The 25,392-nt window shown below is 45.3% G+C and overlaps 1 protein-coding gene across 1 annotated transcript; it reads left to right on the top strand.

Annotated features, from left to right (window-relative positions):
- Nucleotides 1-2,907: 2,907 nt before the first annotated feature.
- On the top strand, nucleotides 2,908-25,392 carry LOC132651917 (ubiquitin-like modifier-activating enzyme 1 Y). The gene is made up of 25 exons (XM_060376871.1): nucleotides 2,908-2,985; nucleotides 3,110-3,165; nucleotides 3,250-3,418; nucleotides 3,504-3,638; nucleotides 3,870-3,976; nucleotides 4,185-4,275; nucleotides 4,826-4,958; nucleotides 7,072-7,169; nucleotides 7,264-7,410; nucleotides 7,512-7,688; nucleotides 7,797-7,901; nucleotides 7,990-8,070; nucleotides 8,388-8,543; nucleotides 10,678-10,843; nucleotides 11,088-11,284; nucleotides 14,273-14,337; nucleotides 14,545-14,740; nucleotides 15,327-15,401; nucleotides 15,495-15,684; nucleotides 16,960-17,048; nucleotides 23,905-23,997; nucleotides 24,127-24,318; nucleotides 24,802-24,903; nucleotides 25,004-25,104; nucleotides 25,257-25,392. Exons 2-25 carry the CDS (start codon nucleotides 3,113-3,115, stop codon nucleotides 25,390-25,392), a joined length of 3,054 nt encoding a protein of 1,017 aa, XP_060232854.1. The 5' UTR covers nucleotides 2,908-2,985; nucleotides 3,110-3,112.

Raw genomic sequence — 25,392 nt, 5'->3', positions numbered from 1 at the left:
AGAGAAAACCAGGTCCTCCCGAGCAAAGCACATGTGAACTCACAGACTGAGGCAGCAGATACAAGGCCTTCACTAGGTCATGAGTGGGTCTCTGATTCTTGTGCCTTCTCTTGGGCTCTTTTCTTTCTGTTACCATTTTAATTTTATCTTATACTTTATATATCTCAGAAGCCTGTTGTTTTCTTAAGAGAAAGAGAAAGGGAGAGGATCCAGAAGCAGAGGAGGTGGAGAGGAAGTGGGAGGTGGAGAGAGAGGAGATACCATAATCAGGATATATTAAGTGAGAAGAAAAACCCTTCTTTTCAATAAATGAAGCAAACAACAAACAAACAAAAAACCAAAACCCCACCAATGAAACAGAAACAAACCTAATCATTCTCTCTGCACTACAGTAAATTTGAATTTTTCCTGACCTCTCTGCATCTCTCATCTTTATTTGTTTATTATTCTTTTAATGTTTTTTAAAGATTTTATTTATTATTATTCTTATTAATTTTTTACGTATGCGTGCCCTGCATGTACACCCACATGCCAGAAGAGGGCATCAGACCGCAGTAATAGATGGCTGTGAGCTCAGGACCCCTGCCTGGAAGAGCAGACAGTGCTCTTAACCACGGAGCTATCTCTCACTTTTAATTACGTGTTCAGGATTTCACTGTGCAATAACACACCAATAGTTTGTTTTTCATTTTGTGTCTTCAGTGTACCAGTCAATAGTCTCCCCTCGCATCGTGGCAGGCTTACATCTTCTCAGCTTCTCTTTTAAAGGTGCAAGTCATATTTAAGAAGCCATTCTGACGCCCATAGCTGTTTTCTGTTCAAAAGATGAGGAAACGCGGTCTCTTATGCGGTATAACGTATTATTACTGGGGAGTAGTGGAAAATCCCACAGCACTGACAAGTGACGACGACGAAGAGCTTAAACCTTCAAGGCATGTTCTATGTTCTGTTCAGCTGTAATGTTCTCTTGCCTTCCTGCACTGTAAGCATTTTCCAGCAGATTTCCCTTTAATTTCATGTGACGCTTCCAGGAGGAGCATTCACCCTTTCTGTTTGTTGCTGCATTGTCTCAGAGAGCTCAGGCTTGGAAACCGGACGGCATTCACTCCGCCTTCCTCTTGCATATTCATTTCTGGCATCTGACTACGTCATAAATGATTCGTGACTGGGCGTGGACCACGTTTCTCTCTTCCGGCTGGGCAGGCACCATCTTGTTTCCTGGCCCAGGAGAAGGACGTGCCCGTTGTGTGGAAGGTGCTCCTCAACCCGCTGCTGGCCGGGGACCTCAAAGTGGAGGCAGCAACGGTTTGGAGCCGAGTCTCCGGGAAGAGGAAGGACTAAGAGAGTGGCAGGGACCGCAGTCAGGCGCCAGCATTGGTAACAGTCTGTACCTCGGTCGGTCGTAGAGGCCTCGGGAGCCCTTGGGCGGACCTGGGCACAGACAGTCGAGCTTTCGCCTTTGGAGCTAATTAGAAAGTAGGGAAGCAGAGCCATTTGTATAGCACAGTTTCATTTCCTTATCCTGGTATTAGTCGACTGGAGGTGGTCCTGTCCTTTTTTTTCTTTTTTCTTTCTTCTCTCTCTCTTTCTTTCTTCCTTCCTTCCTTCCTTCCTTCCTTTCCTCTGTGCCTCCCTCCGTCCATCCCTCCGTCCGTCCGTCTGTCCGTCCCTCCCTCCCTCCCTCCCTCCCTCCATCCCTTCCTTCCTTTTCTTTTTCAGCTTTTTGCCCGTACATAGAATCTGGGGCCTCGGATAGTCAAACTAAAACACAGTCTTTCAAACAGTCTTAGGCTTCACTTTCACAACTTCATCCTGCACAAGACTTAGTATTTTATAAAATGTGCCTTGTTGTTTTGGGTATCTAGTGCACCGGTATCAGATGCTCCTCTAAAGGCCAGAAATGTGTTTGGTCACCTGAGAAGAACTGGTTGTGACATTCCAGCCTCATTTACCTTAAGTGGTAAAGTTAATTTAATTCGGGTGGAAATAAACCCAAAAGTCCGGAACTCTGCGTTGTGTTCCTGCATTCTGAAAGAGGTCAGATGCCTGCACAGTCCGTTTGGCACTCAGTTGCCCTAGGAGTTGCTCAATTTTTTTCCTTCAGAAACAATTCCTGGATTCCCCTGGAAGCTCTAGAAAGGAGAAGGGAATCAGGTGGGCTTGAATCACTGTCCAAGTCTCCTACCTAACAGATCCAGCCTAACAGTTTCAGTAAGATTCCTTTTGCACCTTGGATTCCTATTTAGAGAGCTAGAGTCTACATGTGACTCTGGAGAGAGTCCTCAGAGCAGATGTTTTATGTAAGTGCACAATTAGACCCAGCATCTGGCTTTTACTATCTTATTTGTCTCTCGTGATCACCCGGCCTTAGAACTGCACATTGTATTGAAGAAATGTGGTGCATGTACTTTTTGTGGAATAGCCTCCAGTTTTAAAGGTCTCAGCACCCTCTTCAGGTTACCCTTAGTACCTTCCTGATAAAACTACTAAAGATTAAAGACACAAAATAGAAACTGTGGGCATTTAGAGCCAACCTATTACAAAAAAATTGTGCCAGAGCCTTAGAAATTCTTAACGTTCCCTTGAAAGTGTGCATTGGCCTCATGAACTTTCCTGGGGCCGCTAACTGACCTCTACTCTCAAAAGTGGGATTCAGTTTTATTGTTTGGAGAAGCCCAGGCAGAATTCAGGTGTAACCAGTGTCTAAGCACTGGATTTTTTGGAATGTGAACTGTCAGAATATCTACTGCTTAGATGCTGGCCGTTTGGCCTACGGTATCTCTTAAGATAGCAGTGCTGGTGTCAACCTCTATGAAGGGATACCAGCAGAAAGTCCCTGCCACACATGTACCTCAGCTGTGATATGTTTCCTGTTTCTTCAGATGTCCGGGAGTCACAAGAGTGTCTGGGCCAGACTCTAAGCTGGATTCTAATTGGTCTCCTGCCTATTCTACTTTGTGTGAAATACCCCCAGGGCCAACCAAGGTGAGTATGTGGCTCCTGTCAAGATGGAAACAAGAGGAGGGAGTGGTAAAGCACCACTGTCTTTTCATATATCTTAAGTTCCATTACCATTTTATCTCCGCTGGAACTCTGTGCTCGTCTTCAGGCAATGTCGAAAAACAAGGAAATGGACATAGATGAAAGCCTTTACTCTCGTCAGCTGTGAGTGGTGTCCAGGATGGGAAGTGGAGATTGGGAGGAGGCACAGAGTGGGCCAAACTGTAACCTAGAGTTCTTTGTTGACAGGTATGTGCTAGGTCATGAGGCGATGAAGCATCTCCAGGCTTCCAGTGTGCTGATATCAGGCCTGCAGGGCCTGGGTGTGGAAATTGCCAAAAATATCATCCTTGGTGGGGTTAAGGCTGTCACTCTCCATGACCAGGGTACTGCCCAGTGGGCTGATCTGTCTTCCCAGGTATCTCTTTTTGTTTCTCCTTGCCTAGGCGCCAGCATGTGCACTGCATATGTTTCAGTCCTATCTTTCCACACCGACTTTATAGTTCTACCTGCGTGAAGAAGATATTGGCAAAAACCGAGCTGAGATATCCCAGCCGCGCCTTGCCGAACTCAACAGTTACGTGCCTGTGCACGCCTACACTGGACCCTTAAATGGGAGCTTCCTTACTGGTTTTCAGGTACCCTCCTGCCTCCTGCCTTATTCTTTCATCTTTGCTGTCATTTCGGCTGTGGCAGTATGACTGGTTTTTTGTCCTGGAAAATGAGGTGGGGTAGGTGGCACTTAGAGCTCCCCAGAGGGGCAGATTCTTTTGTAGAAGGGGGCTGTGTTACAGTGACATCTGAAGCACAGCACCTGCATACATAATTCCCGAGCCCTTGTAAGAGCGTGAGCCTCTTGGTCTTTACAGGTGGTGGTTCTTACCAGTGCTCCTTTGGAATATCAGCTGCAGGTGGGTGAATTCTGCCATAGCCATGGAATCAAGCTGGTGGTAGCAGACACTCGGGGCCTGGTGGGGTGAGTGCTTGCCTCTTTGTTGTCTAACTTCTGCCAGCTAGGCGAAGAGTCCCCCAAACCTTCATGTTCTCCTCCACCAACCAGATTTGAAATGCTTTTTTATTTCTCTTGAGTGGTCTGAGGGGTGTAGGATCTGTTCCAGTACCTTAAAGTGCTGGAAGGCCCTGTGCTTGGTCCAAAGCACCACGCCTGTCGCCTCCCTCCCTAGACAACTGTTCTGTGACTTTGGAGAGGAAATGATTCTCACTGATTCAAATGGGGAACAGCCACTCAGCGCCATGGTTGCAATGATCACCAAGGTAAGGAGGCCAGCTGCATAGGATCTCAGTCAGAGGTAGACAGCAGTTGTTCTTCCTCTTTCCTCTCCTTTTCTTGTTCTCTGCTTCTCCCCGTTCTTTCTGCAGCCTGCACTCCTTCCTTTCTCATCTTTCTGTGTTCTTGATGTTTTCTTTTCCTTTCTTACTCCCTCATTTTTTTTCTTATTTTCCTGTCTCCCCTCCCCTTTTTTTTTCTTCCCCTACCTCTGTCTGACTGTTGAATGTGGGATCTGACCACTAATTAGGTGAGCAGCCTATCCCCGAGGTAAATCAAGCACCTCTAACTAGTAGTTGCCCTTACCTGCTGGCAACCTGTGCTTGACTGTAAATCCTTGGTGTTTTTTGTGTTTTTGTTTGTTTGTGGGTCGTGCTGGTTTTTGCGTCTGCCTTTGAGATGTTCTCAGGAACGTACTTAAGACTAGCTTTGAATTCAGGTTGGGGTTCTGCCTCAGCTTCCACGGTGGTGGTACTACTGTAAGCATGCCACACTGTGCTAGGCTTAAAGCTAACTCTTTTTTCTTTCCTCAACCAGGAAAATCCAGGGCTTGTCACCTGTTTGGAGGAATCACGGCACGGATTTGAGAGTGGCGACTTTGTCTCTTTCACAGAAGTTCAGGGCATGAGTGAACTGAATGGCATTGGTCCCATAGAGATCAAAGTTCTGGGTACGGCAAGCCTGGGGAAGGAGGGTGAGAAGTGATAGCAAAGAATAAAGGGAAGAATGGCTCTGTGATATTGGCTGTCTGAGGAGCCAAGAGGTCACTCTGCAACTTGTAAAAGTGGTCTCAGAAGAGTCCACTTGCCTCTGCCTCCTGAGTGCTGGGAGTAAAGCCATGAGCCACCATGCCCTGATGAAACAGAGCCTTTTAACTTGTGTCTCTCCATCCCCACTGCATCATCTCTCATTCTGTGTGTGTGTGGGGGGGAGTATGCGTGCCTGTGTGTGTGTGCCTGTGTGTGTGAAGTGCATTGCTTATTGTTAAACAGCCCAGTGACTGTGGGTTTATTCCCTTTTGGCTGTTGGTTTATTCCCTCTTGACTTTTCCCTCTATTGGTTGTAGTTTAGACAGCTTAATTTTCTCCTTAAGCTATGAAAGGACTAGGCGACTACGTCCTTTCTGTGAGGTAAGATCAGTAAGCTGGGTTCTGGAAAGACTGCTCAGTTTGCAAGAGCATTGCCTCTCTAAGTGTTGGTGCCGAGTCTGAATTTAGAATAGCCACGTTGTGCAGTCCGGATGGCACACAGGTGACCACTGCAGCTTCAGTGGGCGTCAGGGGCAGAGGAGTCCTGAGGGCTCACATCTCAGTCATCGAACCTGCTTCACTGAGAAAGTTTCTAAAGGCTTGTATGGTCGTGATGTTAAGAATCTATAGTACAGAAATTTGTGTATGCAGTTAGCCACATTCAGTGCATCCCAGCAAAGACTTGTGAGACTAATAAAGCTTCTGTAGAGGGAATAGGTTAAGAAACTTGGGGAAACCTAAATGAAGTGAGGTGTGTCAACAACCACCGTCAAGAGACGCATGGTGTTTGATACTGTTTGATAGATGCAAGATACTTGTGAGTCTTACATCTTTGATGTTGGCTCCAGTTGTACTGGCATGCTGAACTTTATTCTGGATTAATCTTCTTAACCTTGGGCCTCAACTCCTTTGTATTGTCCAGACCTGGATGAGTGTGATTCTGAGTACTCGAGGTGATGCTTATAGGAAGCCTTTCTTCATGGCGGAAACTGAGCAGTGATGGAAAGGACTGTGAAGACTCTTAAAAGTTGTTTTGTATGTAGCCCTCCACCCCAGGGTCCCTGCTCATAGAAATGATTCGTAAGAAAGGGAAACTCTGTACCACTGTGGATGACGTCATGCACCTGACGTAATTCTGGCACTGAGGAGGTGGATTCAGAAGGATTAGGAGTTGAAGGTCAGCCTTAGTTATAGAGCAATAGGCCATCTTGGGCTATGTGAACCCTTGTTTCCAAATCAAGAAATAACGGAAGAAAAATTCCTTGTTTTTGAACATGAACACATTTTTTTTTCTTGTTATTCCCTAACTAACATTGAAACATAGTCTAGCGTAGAGAACATTGGTATAGCAGTTCTCACTATGGTGAACATTGGTATAGTTGGTAAAGTTCTTGGTTTGTGTAAGTGTTCTGGAGAGTTTGATCCCCCAGAACCCCTGTAAGAAAAGTTAGGCCCTGTGGCTTGTGTCTTTACAGAGGTAGTACATAAAGCTTGGGAGAGGGACAAGTAGATTTTTTTTTCTCTTGTTTTGAATTTGTGTGTGTATGTGTTCCGGGATGCCCTGCAGTGAGAGCTACAGACAGTTGTGAGCTGTATGGGGTAGGTGCTGGAAATTAACCAAACTCCTGTCTTTGTGGAGCAGGAAGCACTCTCAACCACTGAACTAAATCTTGGACAGAACTTGAAACAGAAGCCAGACTTGGTGGTACTTTCCTTTCATGGTATTAGTGAGTTTGTTGTATTCTGCCTGCTATGTGCACACTTTGAACTGGCTGTTTTTGTACTCTGAATCCCCTTGAGGTGACTTCTGAAGTGCTGGGATAAGACTTGTATACTCCTGTGACTTTGGGAGTGTTTTGTTTTCTTTTCCATGTCTTGAGTACAGCATGCTTGAAATAAATAAAAAAATAAAAATAATAAAATAAAATAAAAAAAAGGCTGCTGTGTCTTAGGCTTGGTTTTTGTACTTGGTCTTAGGACAGCAGATGGGCACTGCATGGGCTGGCAGTCCTCTCCATCTTTTTCATCTTTCAGGTCCCTATACCTTTAGTATCTGTGATACCACCAGCTTCTCTGAGTACATCCGTGGAGGCATTGTCAGTCAAGTGAAAGTATCTCGGAAGATCAGTTTTGTGAGTAGTTGGGGAGGGGCCATGGGTGCATGAAGGAGTGCTTTGGAGATTTGTAGGTTGTTCACATCTGGTGTCAATGCTCCATCGTCTACAGAAACCCCTACTTGCCTCCTTGGCAGAGCCAGATTTTGTGGTAACAGATTTTGCTAAGTGTTGTCGCCCTGCTCAGCTGCACATTGGCTTCCAGGCCCTGCATCAGTTCTGTACTCAACACAGCAGGCCGCCTCGACCCCATAATGAGGTAAGTGAGTGGGAAGCCAGCCAGGAACCCCAGATTTGTCTATTCCCTGTGCCTGTTTTACCTCCAGTAGGGCATGATGGATTCTCTCTGGGTCCGACCAGGAGGATGCTGCAGAAGTGGTGACCTTAGCACAAGCTGTGAATGCTCAAGCTTTGCCAGCAGTTCAGCAGGATTGCCTGGACATAGACCTCATCCGGAAGTTGTCTTATGTAGCTGCTGGGGATCTGGCACCCATGAATGCCTTCATTGGTGGCTTGGCTGCCCAGGAGGTCATGAAGGTTAGCATGAGTGGGAAAGGGTATGGACTGCTGTGTGTATCCGATTCCATGACTGCCTTTCAGTCCCTGTCACTTCCAGTTTGGCTACTGACAGCACTCCTTCCCCAGGCTTGTTCTGGAAAGTTTATGCCCATTAGGCAGTGGCTGTACTTTGATGCCCTTGAATGTCTCCCAGAGCACAGAGTGGCCTTCATGGAAGAAAAGTGCGTGCCGGTAGGTTGTTGGGAACAAAGGGAAACTTTGGGAACCTCTTGAGGGAAGGCTCTCTGTAACCAGTCTCTATTCATCCACATAAATCCAGCATCAGAACCGTTACGATGGGCAAGTGGCTGTGTTTGGATCAGACCTACAAGAGAAGCTTGGCAAGCAGAAGTACTTCCTGGTAGTTGACACTAATGGCTTCCCTCCACCCTCTCCAGCATCTCTCTCACCCTGATCCTTTTTGGGGAGGGATCTTTTGGTTTTCATGTCCTGATCACATCACCTCTTCTGTGTTTTGGTTGGTCAAGGAAAGGCTACATGATTCTGTGTTTCCTCCTCCTCCTCCCTCAGTCACGCAGAGGAGTTTTCCAGCCCTGTGCCTTGAACGTTTGGTACTGCACAGTCTTGTGTTCTCTTGTTGTTTTCTTATGGGAATAAGGAGTGGCTTACCGTGTGCCACCATTATTCACTCAGATCAGACTGTTTACCAACTTTTAGGTGGGTGCAGGTGCCATCGGTTGTGAGCTGCTCAAGAACTTTGCCATGATTGGCCTTGGCTGTGGAGAGGATGGAGAAATCACAGTTACAGATATGGACACCATTGAGAAGTCAAACCTGAACCGTCAGTTTCTCTTCCGTCCCTGGGATGTCACCGTGAGTGGGATGGGATGGGATGGGATGGGATGGGATGGGATGGGATGGCATGTCTTTCTCTCATCTCTTTGATTCTGATCCAAGTGGTTTACACGTTTCTGCTTTCTTTAGTTTCTGCCCTTTTCTTTACTTCCTTCCTGTATTTCAGTCATTCTGGAACGAGTTCAGTTGATGTTATTTCCTGTCCTATTCCTTCCTTTGCCTGGTTTTCCCTCTCCACCCAAGCTTGGATGTTTCTTCAAGGCAGATGTGACATTGTGAGAAGTGGGTTAATAGAGGCATGATTGTGGATTCCGTACAGGTCAGTACGACCTCGACTTGCTCATAGTCCACCTTTCCTTGGCTTCATTTCACACTAAGCATTCTAGACTCTTGATTTAGAAAACTGAGGTAAGGAATGTTCGTGGCCCTCTGTGATGGGAAGGTTTGGAACAAGGGAGAAACTTACTGAGTGCATTTTGATCTCCTCTCTCTGTAACACTGAGTCTACACGACTCAGAGATTACTTAAGTGGTATTGAATACTGTTTGTCTTCCCTCACCCAGCTCGTTCTGCCAGTGGAAAGGACAAGTTTCTTCCATACTTTCTGGGAGCCTTTGTTAGTTCAGTGAAGCTGTTTTCCAGATGACTAGTCTGTGGTAACTAAAACAAACAAACAAAAATAACAACAACAACAACAACAACAAAAAATCAAATCAGAGTTAGCTATTGCAGCTTTTGCAGTCTCTAGCAAAGACTGCCATAAGTGGGAGGCTGAAGCCAGAAATTAGGACAAGCCTGGGCTGCACAGCAAATACAAGAAGCAAAAGATAGCCTGTCATGGTTAACATGCACTAAACAAAAACTAAAACAGAATCTTTAAAACAAAATAAAACACTTCAAGAGAATACTCTGTTTTCCCCGCTCTCCTTCATAAACTTTTTTAAAGCTGCACCTAAAAACAGATGTAGGAGTGCCATGGATATAAAAATATAGCTGTATTTTCAGGTGTGGTGTGGCGGTGTACACGCCTTTAATGCCAGCACTCGGGAGGCAGACACTGGCCCGCTGTAACAGAGTGAATTCCAGGACAGTCAGGGCTACACAGAGAGAGACCTGTCTCCAAAACCAACCGACCAAAGAAACCAACAAACAATAGGTGTCAGAAGAGAGGACATCACCTGAAACATACTTAGAAAAATCTGAATATGCTGTGACTCCTCAGGAATTCTATGCTGGAAGTGTTTTCACGATAAATGCTTATTAGTGCTTTTAAATATTCTGCTTAAAATTCTAACATGGGAAGTTGTGGTTCATATGACCTAAATCCCAAGAGGCTCTTTTGGAGACTGTCCTATGAATATGAATATGTCTTATGAATATGTGGCGTATGGTTAATGTTAGGATGCCAGACGTGTGTAAGAGAAGTAGAAACAGAGAAGTTAGCTTTTGGAAATACCGGGGGTGCTGGTGTTCAGTGCTTAGGAAGAATTTTCTCGTAGGGAAATTGGCATTTCCGTGATGAAACAGGGTATGAAAGCAAACAGTTGACCGCGCCAGGTTTGCAGTAGCCTGAGGAAAGATGATATTGGGCTGTGTGGTATTTAAAGATTAGAGAGTCCAAGTGGAGGAGGCCACAAGTGAAAGTGGAACCAGAGGAGCTGTTGGAGAAGTAGAACATAACTCACTCTGTCTGTGTTTCTATTTGGGTTACTCCTGATGCCATTAACTGAAAATACAGTAGCTATTAGCTCATTCTGACCTCGTGTCTTGTTTCAGTTTTTCTTTCTACTCACCTTCTGACTTGAGGACACTTGCATTCAAGTGTAAACACACACCCAGAGAGAGGGGGAGAGAGAGACTCAGAGAATGTACAAGCTAAGGAAATACCTATTTCACAAGACTCAAAATATTCTGTGGTCCCAAACTTCCTTTATAATCCTTAAGCCATAGAGATCTGAGAATATAGCTGTCATAAAAGAGCATCCTGTGGTCCGTAATCTCCTTTGAAGTATCCCTTGGGGCTGACACGATTGGAGCCTGGTTCACCTTGAGCCTTCTTTTGCCCTTCTGGAGATAAATCTCAGGATATCTCTGTGACATTTTGTTTTGTGGGTATATGGGAATCAGCTCCTTTTTCCATATTCTCACCCAGAAGTTAAAGTCTGAGACTGCTGCTGCAGCAGTGCGAAACATAAACCCACACATCACGGTGTTCAGCCACCAGAATCGAGTAGGCCCTGAGACAGAACACGTGTATGATGATGACTTCTTCCAAAACATTGATGGTGTGGCCAATGCCCTGGACAATGTGGATGCCCGTAAGTTTGCAGCTTTATGAGGACAAGAGCAGGGTAGTGTGTATGTGTGTGTGTGTGTGTGTGTGTGTGTGTGTGTGTGTGTGTGTTGCTTGTGTTGCTGCCTTGTCTTGGGGTTTTGAGACTGAGTTTCTCTGTGTAGCCTGGGCTGTCCTGTAACTCACTCTGTAGACCAGGCTGGCCTGTGGTCCTACCGTATCCAAACATTCTTGCTGCTTATCTTCCATTTCTCCCCATCTCGCCGAAGGTTTGTACATGGACTGCCGTTGTGTGTACTACCGTAAGCCTCTGCTGGAATCAGGCACACTGGGCACCAAGGGCAACGTGCAGGTGGTTGTTCCCTTCTTGACAGAATCTTACAGCTCTAGCCAGGACCCACCTGAGAAATATATCCCTATCTGCACACTGAAGAACTTCCCCAATGCCATTGAGCACACCCTGCAGGTGAACATCTTTGGGAGAAATGGGAGGCTTGGAAGGGTTAAGTCATTCCGCCTTTTTCTGTCTCGTGCTGCAGATTACAGTTTCCTGTGTGTTTCTGTGTCTGGAATACATCCTGTGGCTGTATACCTACTGCCAGAGAACCTGTCAGTGAATCCTTTCATTTAAAAAGAACTCTACCTTTTTGCACATCCTGGGTGTGCTGTCACAGTCTCTGAGGTCTTACCTGTATTAGCCCATAGGTGATGTATATCTAGCAGGTGTTCCTTTGGTGTCCTCCACCTCTGTTGACAGCACTCGCAAGATTGCACAAGTTCAAACCAAGCAAAATCCCAGCACAAAGAAGAAGTCCATACATTGTCCTGCCTCTGAGCAGGAAGAGTGAAACCTGCTCAGAAAGGGAAAAATCGTTGTCTACAATGGACTGTTACTGGGTCTATCAAGCACATTTCAGGGTAGGCCCCATGCCTAGGAGTAGGTGGCCACATGGCCTTCTTGTTTTTCTTGCTCGCTTCTGTTTTGGTATTTCTTCTCTTGCAAATGGGTTTCTGTCCCTTTACTTCTCTGGGTTTTTACTTTTATTGTGTTTTCTTGAGAGATACCACATGGGTTAGGCAGGGAGGGAGTCTCGGAGGCCTTGGCAGAAGTCAAAAATACAATAAAAATATATTGTGTGAAAAAACTATCTCAAGTTCAAAAATTAAAGAACCTTAAGCTTTTCATTTTTGAAAGAGGTACAGGAAGGTCATTGGACATGATCTGAAGAGTGAGAACGGCCTGTATAAACAATGCTTTCTGTACACAAACCAGCTAATGTTGACTCTGCAGGTAATTTAGAAAAATTACCTTTGATAGTGAGTGCATTTTTGGTTTGTTTAACGCTTACCCAAAGTCTGTTAAACAGCTGGTTAGTCAGTGTTGCTTCTGCCTGTGTAGTCAAGTACATAATCTTGTGAGCCATCTGGCTGGACAGAGTGAATGCTGTCCAGTGGAAACCAAACCCAGAGCCCAGGGCTGAGAGGATGTTTTTGTTTCTGTTTGGTCATAGGCTCAGTGTAGTACCACTGAGGCTGTGCTAAGGAGTTGGCGATCAGGAAGGAGTAGGCTGTGGAAAGGTCCAGCTGCATTATCATGTCCTATTTCTTTTAATTTTTATATTTTTCTTCACAGTTTATCCATTATGTATCCCAGTGGAAGCCCCCTATTCAGTCCCCCCAAGTCTAACCCTCCCTCGCTCTTCCCCTCTTCCCCTAGTCCACTGAAAGGGGGAGTTCTCCACTATTGCCCCCTGTCCATACCCTGTAAAGTCTCATCAGGACTGCTTGGATCCTCTTCCTCTGTGGCCTGACAAGGCTACATCACCAGGGGCAAGTAATCAGAGAGCATTCGACTGAGTTCATGATAGGGGCAGTCCCTGCTCCACTCACTCAGGGATCCACAGGGAGACTGAGCTGTCAGTTGGCCACATCTGAGCAGGGGGTCTAGGCCCTCTCCATGAATGGTCCCCTGCTGGTGCATTAGTCTCTGCAGGAACCCCTGGGCTCAGATCTTTGAGTTTTTAGGTCTCTGTGTGGTGCTCCTGTCCATTCCCACCCCCCCCCATGTCCCTGTAATCCTACCTCTCTTTCTCTCTAAGACACCCTCTGTTCTGCCCAAAATTGGCATCTGCTTCATTCCTCCATTGAGTGGATTCTTTCAGAGGACCCTCTATTGTAGACTCCCATCCTGTTTCCTTTCTTCCACTGGTGTCTATCCTGTTTGGCATTCTGAACGCGATTTAAGCATCCTCCCTAGGGTCCTTCTTGGTGTTTGGGTTCTTTAGGTCTGTAGATGGTTTTCCTATATTACATGGCTGAATCCACTTATTAGTGAGTGTTGACCATGCCTGTCTTTCTGTTTCTGGGTTACCTCACTCAGGATGATCTCTCCTGGTTTCATCTATTTGCCTGCAAATTTCATGACTTTTTTGTTTTTAGGTGAGTACGGTAGAGTTGTGTAGCCATGCCTGCCTGTGCACACGGCTCAACCGTCCCAGACAGCACTGCGGGCCCCAAAGCACCCAAAGAGACTGGTTGTCCCTGTTCGGAAGAAACCCAATGCTGAGGGAACCATGTCCGTTTTCTTGCTAGAGGTTATGGAATGGTTCCCTGGGTCTTCACAGCAGACAGAGAATCAGAAAACTTGTTTAGACAGTGTTCAGGTACTTTGCAGGCTCCCTCCCAGATCCTCAGATTGCTTATCTGCAAAAATGTGCATCCCTATCAGAGATAATGTGCATTGAAGTAATATCTACCTCAGGGGGTGATTAAAGCACTTATCAATAAGCTTTGGTAAAGTGCTTAGTGTTGGGTATGCGGTTGCCATTGTAGTCAGTCATGTGGTATGGTATGTACTCATTCACTAACTTTGATGCCTGCTCATGCTATCGTTACATCACAGAGTTAAAATTCAGATGTGTGCAGTGGTGTTTATTCTTCTGCAGTGGGTCATAAAAGCAGGGGATTGTGTGTGAGAGTTAGAATTCAGAACCTGTATGTGCAGTGTCTACATAGATGTCTCAGGCCATTTCAGCAATTTGTCCTAGCTCTCAGAAACCTTAGTGAGTAGACAGTGTCTGTTGAGTCATGGGTACTGTTCTGCCCAAACCTAATAACTGCTTGTGGATCATTCTTCTTCTAATGTGAGTTGTTGTTGTTGTTGTTCTTTTTTTTTTTTTTTTTTGTCTATCTCTCTTAAATCCCAGCATATCACACCTGTATTGCCATGAACTTTCTAGTGTCTCACACATAACATAAGTGGCTGCAAAGAATGGCCACAGGTGTTAAGATTGGTGTTGAAAGCTCTGGAGAAGGTGGGTCCCCTCATTCAAGAGGTTGAATGCTGTCTTCACCCAGAGCAAGCTCTACTAACTAGTAGTCACTAATGTGTCTAGAACGCTATTTTGTTGGGCATTGCTGACAAGCACATGACATTTGTGTGCTCTGTCTGTAGTGGGCTCGCAATGAGTTTGAAGGGCTCTTCAAGCAGTCAGCAGAAAACGTTAACCAATATATCACGTAAGTCCCAGACACTGTCTTGCCAACCAACAAAGGTATGCTATCTGCTCAACTCAGGCAGAGGAGATGAGTTAGATGGTCGATTGAGCCTGGTGCTGGTGGAGGTGCTGGGAGGTGGTCAGGGTCGCCTTTTCCATGGAGAAATAGGCTAGTCCAGAAACCTTACTTTTAGGCCCCTGATGTAATCCAGCTGTTTGCATTGGGCAGGGACCCCACATTCATGAAGCGAACATTGCAGCTAGCAGGCACCCAGCCTGTGGAAGTCCTGGAGGCTGTACAGCGCAGCCTGGTCCTGCAGAGGCCACGTACTTGGGCCGACTGTGTGACTTGGGCCTACCGGCACTGGCACACCCAGTATTCTGACAACATCCAGCAGTTGCTGCATAACTTCCCTCCAGACCAGGTATTCTCTACCCCCTGGGTGTATTGGGCTGAATACATTTCCAGGAAATTGGATGCTTACTGTCCAATATATGACTATCCATGGCTTCTTCCAGGCAGCTTAACTGCCATGGGCACCCCAAGGCAGGGTTTAGGCCAGTACTTTGGGCAAGCACTTGTGTTTTCCTTCTCCCTGTGTGACAAGCAAGGGGTTTAGTTTCCTTTCTTCCTGTACTTGTGGGCTGAGTCACATCTGATGTCACATGAGGGCCGTGGTCAGAGGTGAGAAAGTTCTCTAGTTAAGCACATACAGCAATCTCTGGTCCCAGTTCCCAACTGTGGTTGGCACTGGGTCACATCATGGGTAATGTCTTGATGAACATCGTCTGTGAAATAGGTATGGTAATGTCTTTTGGGAGTTTAGAAAGGATCAGTTTGCATTTCTTAGTATTCCTTCGGTTTTGTACCTCATATAAAGTGGTAAGTTTTGTCTTGTTGTGTGTTGGGATCATCATGAATTTCCAAGAATGGTGGGCCTGGGATTCATGAGCTGAGGATGGTGTGAGTGTCCTACTCCCTCATCCTCTTCATCCTTTGCATTCTCCTAGGTTACGAGCTCTGGGGCACTCTTTTGGTCAGGACCAAAACGCTGTCCACATCCGCTCACCTTTGACACAACCAATGTAAAAGTTGTCCTGGGTCGGTGGGTGGGTGGGTCGGTGGGTGGGTGGGGAGTTTGTCTCTACCCTCACCCTTTGCCCTGCCTTTCTTTTCAGCCCCTGCATCTGGATTATGTGATGGCTGCTGCCAACCTGTTTGCCCAGACATACGGACTAGGAGGATCCCAGGACTGTGCTGCTGTGGCCAAACTCCTACAGTCTCTGCCAGTCCCCAAGTTTTCTCCCAAGTCTGGCATCAGGATCCCTGCTTCTGAGCAGGAGCTGCAGAGCATCAGTGCCACACTTGGTGAGAAAGCTCCGCAGTTAGCTCAGGGTTCATGTGTCTGTTTCCTCTCCCTGTAAGCCTCCCTGCCCTCTGGTGTTTGCCACTGGCCATGCTTTTCACTGTGTTTCTGCGATTTTCCTGGCCTGTCTTCTTTGAGTCTGTACTTTAGGGTGCATGCTTGGAAAACAAGTTTCTGTATCTCCTTTCTCTGCAGTATGGGTTTATGTAAATGGTTCATTCTTTCTTTATATGAATTACTTTACAGAATTCTCCTTCTTGTTTCTTCTTGAATTCATTTCCTGCAAACAAAACCTGAATGCTCCCTGCCATCTCCTTCTGCTGCTTTGTCTTGTAACAGAGGTTGTCTCTTTTCCCACCCAGGTATCTACTTCACACTTTTCTCTGTGTTTGTGTCCACTCTGTGTCTTGCTTGAAGCACACCACACTTGGAGCCCACTTGGAGTCATGCTCCATCTCCTCTTCTGACCTCTCTGAAGAGTCTCTTGTCTTGTCCCAATCTCCCCAGTTGATACTCAATTTCCCATAGGTAGTAGTTGTCTCCTTCTGGTATTTGGCCAACAATGTCCTTTTCAGACTTTCACCTCCTTCATTTAAGTCTCTGCTTCTCTTCCCTGTAGGATTGCCTGTCTTTTCTTTCCATTAACTAACGTCTGTCTTTATGTGAAGTTATCTGAATCACTTTTTCCCAGCTCCGTCATCTTCATCTTTCAAAACTGAAATCCTATGCCCATCGAACAGCTCCTACCATCCTGTACCACCTCCCCATTTCAGAAGACATTTGTCGACTTTCTTGTCTTTTTGACCACTCCCTATACCATCTTAGCACAACTACAGAGAAGCAAAATCATACCAGGTGTTTCTCTGTCTCATCTATTTTTTTTTTTTTTAGTGTGATGGCTATGCATTAATGTACTCCTACAATTTTCTCTCTGTGTCACGGCTTTATTAGACTCCTGTGTGAATATTTCTCTGTTAATTTGTTGCCGTATAACTAATTTATTTCCTTCCACCCTTGATCTATTATGAACATGCTGCTTGCTTGTATGATGTGTTCATCTTTGTCACTTAGGTTCTTCAGGTGTTTGTGTGTTTGTATTCCTCATCCCTGTATCCCTTGGGCAGGGAAGTGTTTTCTCACCTCTCCTTCTCTTCCATCTTCCACGATACCTTTCCTTTTCAAATACTTTTACCTGAACACCACCCACTCACTCCTGACTTCACCTTGGACAGTGCAATGGGTTCACCAGAGATTGTGGTGTCTTTCACTTTGTGCAGATAACAGCCATCTGGAGAACCTCAAGATTTCACTTCCTACTCCAGACAAGCTGCGTGGATTCAAGATGTACCCCATTGACTTTGAGAAGGTATATGGTGGGCTACTTGGGACGTCTAGCATGGTAGGCACAGAGCCCTAGCAGTAGGCTTTGGTCAAACATTGTTGGCCTGCAGTGGTCGCCATCTGTTTCAAAGAGTAGTTGCTTTGATGAAGGGAGAGAGTTAGATCTGTGAGTATAAGAATGAATAGCTTGAATGCCGTTAAGAATTAGGCTGGTTTAGGAAAGGTGTGGTAACATCTCCTTTTTTAAGATTCATTACTTGACTAATTCTGGGAATTGGCTAGGTTCCCAGTCCCTGGCTTGATTTCCACAAACCCCAAATGGTCTGTATTTCATATGTTCATCTACAGTACTTGTCCTGCACTGGAAGGCAAGTTTTAAAAAATGTAATATCCTTTGATTAAAAACAACAAACAAACAAACAAACAAACAAACACTACTGCTTTGAGATTGTGTCTCCTAGAATTGACAGTGAAGTTTCCCAAAACAAGACCTGAGCAAAGGCAACACCAATAGACATTTTTTCCATTTAGATGTACTTTGATTATATTCATCTCCTTCCCCAAGTCCTTCTAGATCATTCCCAACCACAACTTCCATGATTTGTCTCTAAAACAACAGAAATGTAGTACAACAATAAGACTTTCCAAAACCAGGAAAACAAGACACCACTCAAGAGAGAGAACAGCGAGAGTCCCAGCAAACCCTTTTTAAAAATTCATTTTTTAAATTGATTACAATTTATTCAGTTTGTATCCCAGCTGTGGCCCCCTCCCTCGCACCCTCCAAACACCCTTTCCTTTCATTTCTCTGCCAATGCTGCTTCCCCAGTCCACTGATAGGCAGGTCGTCCTGTCCTTCCAGCTGACCCGCCTATCAGGTCTCATCAGGACTGTCTGCATTATCTCTCTCTCTCCACCAAACTCTTAACAAAATAAAAGCACACACAGACTGTCCAGTCCTCTAGGTATTGTTCCACTATTCCTAAACAGGAGACCTGCTCTGATATGGTTGATATACCCATTGTCACTCCACAGGAGAAAAGTGATGTTCCTGTTCCCTGCAGGTATAAATGACAGATTGGTTGTTAACCTTGACCCTAAAGGTTTTGCTCATTCATCAATTTTTTTTTAATTTTTTTTTTATTTTTTATTTTTTTACAAATACAACAAAATAACATAGGATAAAACAACTATCACCTCAGAGCTGGATAAGACAAACCACCGACAGAGGAAAAGAGCCCAGGGGAAGGCACAAGAAACAGAGACCCACTAAGTGAAAGCCATAATACTTACTCAGGGGACCTGTGCAGGGTTTATATGAGATTCGCTCAGTTGATTTAGAGGGCCTAGTTTTGTTGTTGTCCTGCATCCCTTCTTGCTCTTACCCTCTCTCTGCTCCTCTTCCCTCCATTTCACCAGTGTGGCTGCCCAAACAAGACCTGAACAAAGGCAACACCAGTAGACTATTTATTTCTACTAAAACAACTTCTCAAATGTAAAATTACGTTGATCATATTCTTCCCCTTCCTCAAGTTCTTCCAGCTCATCTCTGATGGAGTGACACTGGGCATAATCCACCACTCCAGGTCAGACATCCTGTTTGGGAGAGGTTAGACAGCGCATCGTGAGTTAGGAGGTGCATACAAGTCTGTGTGTGTGTGTGTGTGTGTGTGTGTGTGTGTGTTTCTTTAAGAGGTTGGTGGTATCTGTTCTCTCCTCTACCATAGGTTTCATGAGCTCAGAGAGGAGGGATTTCATGTGGATGTCCCATTGAGGGATGGCTGCTCCAAGATCTCTTACTCTCTGCATAATATCCAGCTGTGGGTCTCTATGTTCCTATCAGCTGAAGAAGGAAGATTTTTGGATGTTGGTGTAATAAGACACCAACATTGATTCATAAATGTAGTGGAATATCTGTCATTAAGAATCATTTTTCACTATGTTTTTGTTTTTGCTTTTACCAGTATCATTTGATCTCTTCACTACATCTCTTTAGTATCTATTGTCAGGTTCTTAGTCACCCAGTGTCAGGTATGGCTCCATCTCATGTGGTGGGGTCTTAGGTCAAGTCAGTCATCGTTTGGCCTCCCTGCCCCACCCCCCCAGTCTTTGTGTCAGTGTTAACCTAGTATGTGTTGCAGGCAGGACACTATGGTAGATGAAGGCTTTGTGACTGGCTTGATGTTTATGTTCCTCTTTTGATAGCATGCAGAGAACCTTCCTGTACCAAAGAGTGAAATGTAGGGGTGAGGGCTCTGTCTAGGTACCAGTTTGACATTTCCATGTTCAGTGAGTTGTGTAGATGTTTTTCTTCAGCTGTCAGCTTGAAAAGAGCAACCTGTAGTCTTGGCAACAGCTGGGGTTAGTTGGGGATCCCTTGGGACCCCTTTGGCCAGTTTCTCAGACAGATGCAACACAATCCCAGTCCTGGAAGCTTCTTTTTGTGACGAGAGGTGGCCAGTTGGGGGGACTTTGTCTCTCCCATCATTTGGTGATTTCATTCTATCTTGCATGCCCCCACCCCCTTTTGTAAATGCTTTCAGGAAGTTTCTACTTTGTTCGGTTTCTGCATACCCTCACATCACCATTATTTTAGCCATATCTCCCCATATTCTCATTTTGGTTTGTTTATATGGTGAATCACTTTTATTGTTTTTTACATATTGAACCATCCCTGCATCGCTGGGTTGAAGCTTCTTGGTCATGGTGGATGATGTTTTCCAAGTGTTCTTGGATTAGGTTTGCAAGCAGTTTATTGACTGTCTTTGAATTAATGTTCACAAATGAAATTGGTCTGTAATTCTCTTTCTTTGTCCTCCAGTCTTTATGTGGTTTGATTATCAGGGGTAACTGTGATCTCATCAAAGGACTTGGGCAATAGAGTTCTGATTGTCTTTTGTAGAGGATTGGTATTAACTCTTCTCTGAAAGCCGTGGTGGTGGTGGTGGAGCATGCTTTTACTCTCAGCACTTGGGTGGCAGAGGGAGGTTGATCTCTGAGTTCGAGGCCAGCCTGGTCTACAGAGTCATTTCCAGCACAGCTAAAGCTACACAGTGAAGCCCTGTCTCGAAAAATAAAAACAAACACAAAACAAAACAAAAAGTCTGGTGAACTCCTGTGCTAAAATATCTGGCCCCAGACTTTGTTCGTTTGGGAGACTTTCAAAGGCTGCTTCTATTCCACTCTAGGGTAGAGGTCTTTAAAAATTGTTTATCTGATTTTTATTTAATTTTGGCAAGTGTTACTAAAGTATGGAGGAGCAAATTATCCAGTTTTTTTTTTTATTTTCCGGTTTGGTGGAGTACAGGGTTTTGTCTGTCTGTCTGTCTATCTGTTTGTTTGTGTGTTTGTTTGTGTTTTGATTTTTCAAGACAGGGTTTCTTCTCTGTGTAGCCCTGGCTGTCCTGGACTCCCTTTGTAGACGAGGCTGCTCTCGAACCCACAGAGGTCCCCCTGCCTCTGCCTCCCAGAATGGAGGATGACAGGTGTACAGCACTGCTCCTGGCTTTTGGAGTACTGGTTTTTAAAGTATTGTCCTTATGATTCTTTAGGTTTCTTCTGCGTCTGTAATCATAGCCCTCTTTTTGTTGCGGATTTTTGTTAATTTGGATATTCTCTTTCTGCCCTTTAATTAAATTATAAAAGATCTGGTCAATCTTTAATGATTTTTCCCCATTAACGAACTGTTGTTTCATTGATTTCTTTTAACCCTGAGTTTGATTATTTCTTATCGTTGGTGTGAGCTCTTCGTTTTCTTCTAGAGCTTTCAGGTGTTCTGCTAAGTTGCCACTATGACGTCTCTTTAAGTTTTCTTTCTGTTTTTGTTTTGCTTTCTAATGTAGGCTCTTAGTGCTCTGAACTTTCCTGCTCAAATGGCCTTCCTTGTGTTCCTTAAGTTTGGGCATGCTGTATATTCATTTTCCTTCAGTGCTAGAAAGTGTTTTGTTTCTAATTTCTGCCTTGACCTGTTTTTCATTCAGTAGGGCCTTGCTCAGTTTTTATGAGTTTGTAAGGTTTCTGTTGTTTCTGTTGTTGATCTCTAGCTTTAATCTACGGTGATCAGAAATGATATGTGCAGTGTTGTTTTGATTTTCTTGGACCTGTTGACACTTCTTTGTGTCTGGCCACATGGTCAATTTTTAAGGCTCCTTGGGGGTCTTAGAAGAAGGTATGCTCTTACGCGTTCGGGTGAAATGTTCTGTAGATATCTGTTAAGTCTGTTTGGTTTCTAACTTCAGTCAGCTCCAACGTTTCTCTGTCTAGGTTTTGTCTGGATGACCAGTCCATTGGCGTGATAGGGGTATTGAAGTCTCCCACTGTCAGTGTGTGAAGGTCAACATGTGATTTAAGTGGTAATAGTGGTCTTTAAAAAGGTTTTCAATTATATTTATTCATTAAATTAATGTTTTATTAATTATAGTGTACCCCAGCTTTAGCCCCCTCCCACTTTGCCTCCCGGTCCCATTTTCTCCTCCTCATCTCTTCCCATGCTCCTCCTCAAGTCTACTGATAGGGGAGGTCCTCCTTCCCTTCCCCCCTGACCCCAGCCTATCAAGTCTCCTCAGGACTGGCTCCGTTGTCTACCTCCATGGTCTGGTAAGGCTGCTTCTCCCTCAGGCGGAGGTGATCAAAGAGCCAGCCACTGAGTCCATGACAGAGACAGTCCCTGCTTCCATCACCATGGAACGAACACATGTGGAGACTTGAGAAGTCAGGTATAAGTCTAATAAGTCAGCCATTCTTTAGTACTTGGTCTTTTCCCCTTGCTGCATTTAATATTCTTTCTTTGTTCTGTATATTTTAGCGTTTTGATTATTAGGAGATGAGAGGACTTTCTTTCTGGTTCAAGTCTATTTCGTGTTCTGTATGCTTCTTGTACTGTGATAGGCATTTGTTTCTTTGTTTGTTTGTGGTAGGGAATTTTTTTCTGAGATTTTGTTGAAAATTATCCTGGGCCTTTGAGCTGGGATTCTTCTCCTTCCTCTATTCCCACTATTGTTAGATGTGGTCTTTTCTTGGTGCCCCGGATTTTCTGGATGTTTTGTGTCAGGAGCTCTTTAGATATAGCATGTTCTTTGATGTGGGCTTCATTTATTCTATGGTATCTTCACCACCCGAGATTCTCTCTTCCACCTCCTGTATTCTGTGTCCCCTCTGTATTTTCTGTTTAAGTTCCTGGATTTTTCATTACCAGGTTTCCATCAGTTGGGGTTTTCTGTTTTGATTGTATTTTCGCTCTCAGGTCTTGAACTGTTTTATTCGTGTCCTTCCACTGTTTGCAGCTTCCAAGATTACTTTAGGAGATTTATTTGTTTATGTCTGATGTATTTCCTCTTTAAGGACCTTTATCATTTCAAACAGGCTGTTTTAAGACCTTTTACTTGTGCTGTGGACATGCTGGGCCTGCTGTATCGGGGTTGGTGGGCTTTAATGGAGGCAGATGGTACTGATTTTGTTTTAATCTCCAGGCATTTGTGATAGGGAGGGTTGTAATTCTAGGTGTACAAGGTGCTGAAACCCAGGCTTCTCTGTGCTGGGTGGGTGTTTTGTTCATAGGCTTCTCTTTCTCCCTGGTATTTTATAGGAGAGTGTGGAGGCTGTGTGAGGCCTATAGGAAAATCTTCTGGAGTCTTGATAGGTGTGGGACTGGGTTTTCCAGGTAAAATGTGTTTCAAGGTGTGGCGAACTGAGACTTAAGGATTGGAATGGGCTTGGGGTGATAACTGTGCTTTACTGCAGGGAGGGAAAGCAGAGTGTTTCACCAGGAGCTGAATAGTCATTGCCCTTGTTACGAGAGCACACAGTTAGGAGAGACCACAGCTCTTTAGCTCTGCTAAAGAGCTCGAGAGGAGACCAGAGGATTGAACTTGGAGGAGTTGAGGCAGAAGTGATGATCTGCAGTTCCCTTTCCGACGTCCCTGCCTAGGTTGCTCTGTGGTTTCTCAGGGAACGCCTGCTGGAATTAGGGGACAGAACAAACCCATTAGGGGTGTAGGGAGAGGAAGAGCAGTAGGACATATAGAGATGAAGTGGGTGTGGAATGCTGCCACAAGTAGACTGTTACAGAGCGAGGTTTGAGACTGCAATTTTTGATTTGCAGGAGCTGAGGTAGACACGAGGACTTGGTTAAATTTAGGCTGCCTGTTTCCTGGACCAGAGAGGCCTATAGTTCCCTGTAGACCAGAGGGCCTCCTGGATTTCAGATCTAGATGTGGAGAGGGAGATGAGGAGGGGAAGGCCTATAGGAGGTGGGGGTCAGAAGGCTGCTTCAGGTATTCTGCTGCAAAGCTGTGGATGATAGTCGGGGACTGGACTTGGAGGAGCAGAAGGAGAGGTGAAGGTCTGCAGTTAGCCTACCCGCCTCCCTTATAGGAGTGTGTTTGAAGAGAGTCCTTAGAGGCACTGAATACCTGAGCGGGGAGTGGGAGGGCACGGTTATTGGGCCCCACTCATAAACAAAGAACGGCAGGCAACGAGGGAAGGCTGAGAGTAGGAGAAACCCTCTTTTCCAGCGTTTATTCAGTACCGAGTTGTCATCCCTGAAATCATGGAATCCAAGTAATGCTCACAGACTGAGCAGGTTCTATTTAGGTGTTATCTTTAAACATACCAAGATGGGGCCATAATTTTTAAAGAGAGCAAGCAGGGAAGAGGATAGTTAGAATGGATTTGAAGAAGGAAAAGCTAGAGAGAGACGCCACAATTACATTTCACTCTAAGAAAAAGAAAAAAAAACAAAAACCAAAAAACTTTGCTTTGAACAAGACCTGCAGGACACAGCACAGTTACTTCTTGTGGTCATTGCATTCATTGCACGTGGCTGGAGGAGACACTTGTCTCCTCAGTAGCCATTCACTGTCCTACTTCTCCACTCCCAAAAGGATGATGACAGCAACTTCCACATGGATTTCATTGTGGCAGCATCCAACCTCCGGGCTGAAAACTACGGCATTTCCCCTGCAGACCGGCATCAGGTAATAGGAGTCTGTGACCTGCCATTGACCCTTGCCCCAAGCTGTTTTTCCTTCCTTTGAGTCTTCCGTAGACCCCCTGCTTTCTCTTAAACAGTAGCTAATCCCTGTTGGTCACTGTCTGTCTTACAGAGCAAGCTGATTGCGGGGAAGATCATCCCAGCCATTGCAACCACCACAGCAGCTGTAGTTGGCCTTGTGTGTCTGGAGCTGTACAAGGTGGTTCAGGGACACCGACAACTGGAGTCTTACAAAAACAGTTTCATCAACTTGGCTCTGCCTTTCTTTAGCTTCTCTGCACCCCTAGCTCCAACTTATCACCAGGTGCGGGACCTACAAAGAATATAGGAAATGTTGACGTTACCATTCAGGGAGATGATGAGTTCATGAGCACTGTGTGTGCGTGTGCAAGCGGGAGTGTGCTCGCGTGTGTATGTCTAACCTTCACAGGAGATGAGGTGTTATGTCACTGAGGTAAATTTTGGGTACTTTGGTCCGTTCATCAACTACACAGGCTACCTGATTGTGGGGCAGGCCAGATATTGCTAGAGTGCGAGGTTCTGTTTCGACAAAACCGAAAAAGAGCAAGAAGGGTGCTGGCAAAATACTTGATGGGGATCTATGAGGGAGGGAGAAAGCAGGGTCTTAGGGTGTGTGTCCTTTTCATTACAAAGATTCAGACTTCCTGATCACAGTTAGATGATGCTACAAGGGTGTGTTTGACAATAGAGCAATGGTTAGTGCAGTTGTAACATGTTAACAGCGCTTGGGTTAGCCCCTTCCTTAGCACGTGTATTTGTCCTCCAGTACTATGATCAGAAGTGGACATTGTGGGATCGCTTTGACGTACAGGGACTGCAACCCAGCGGAGAGGAGATGACCCTCAGGCAGTTTCTAGACTACTTTAAGGTAGGGCTCCGTCCTCCTTGAAGTCGCCGTAAGTGTACATTTGACTGACCACTGTCCCATCTCACAGTCACCACTCACACATCTCTCCTAACCTTTGCAGGCAGTGCACAAGCTGGAGATCACCATGCTGTCCCAGGGTGTATCCATGCTCTATTCCTTCTTTATGCCAGCCACCAAGCTCAAGGAATGCTTGGATCAGCCGTGAGTTAGCCTCTGGGCTGGTGGGATGGAAGCCTTATAGAGGATTCTCAGCATCCCAGTGTGCTTCTCATTCTTCCTGTTCTTTTCCCCTCCTCTGCCCCGACCTTGGCTTTTATTCTTCCCTCTTAACTCTTACTTTTCCTGATTTTCAGGATGACAGAGATTTTGAGCCGTGTGTTAAAGCGAAAACTGGGCCATCGTGTAAAGACCCTTGTGTTTGAGCTGTGCTGCAACAGTGAGAGTGGAGAGGACATCGAGGTTCCTTATGTACGATACATCATCCGTTGA

The sequence above is a fragment of the Meriones unguiculatus genome (assembly GCF_030254825.1).
Source record: "Meriones unguiculatus strain TT.TT164.6M chromosome Y unlocalized genomic scaffold, Bangor_MerUng_6.1 ChrY_unordered_Scaffold_35, whole genome shotgun sequence".
Classification (NCBI taxonomy): Eukaryota; Metazoa; Chordata; class Mammalia; order Rodentia; family Muridae; genus Meriones; species Meriones unguiculatus.
The sequence above is the reverse complement of the archived record's forward strand: the minus strand, read 5'-3'. Positions and strand labels throughout refer to the sequence as shown.

Bases quoted from the DNA above. Each gene is read 5' to 3' on its own strand.
- LOC132651917 (XM_060376871.1), top strand. From the start codon at position 3,113: ATGTCGAAAAACAAGGAAATGGACATAGATGAAAGCCTTTACTCTCGT. The intron at 3,639-3,869 runs GTACCCTCCTGC...TGGTCTTTACAG, and splicing joins GCTTCCTTACTGGTTTTCAG to GTGGTGGTTCTTACCAGTGC. The intron at 14,338-14,544 runs GTAAGTCCCAGA...TGCATTGGGCAG, and splicing joins AACGTTAACCAATATATCAC to GGACCCCACATTCATGAAGC.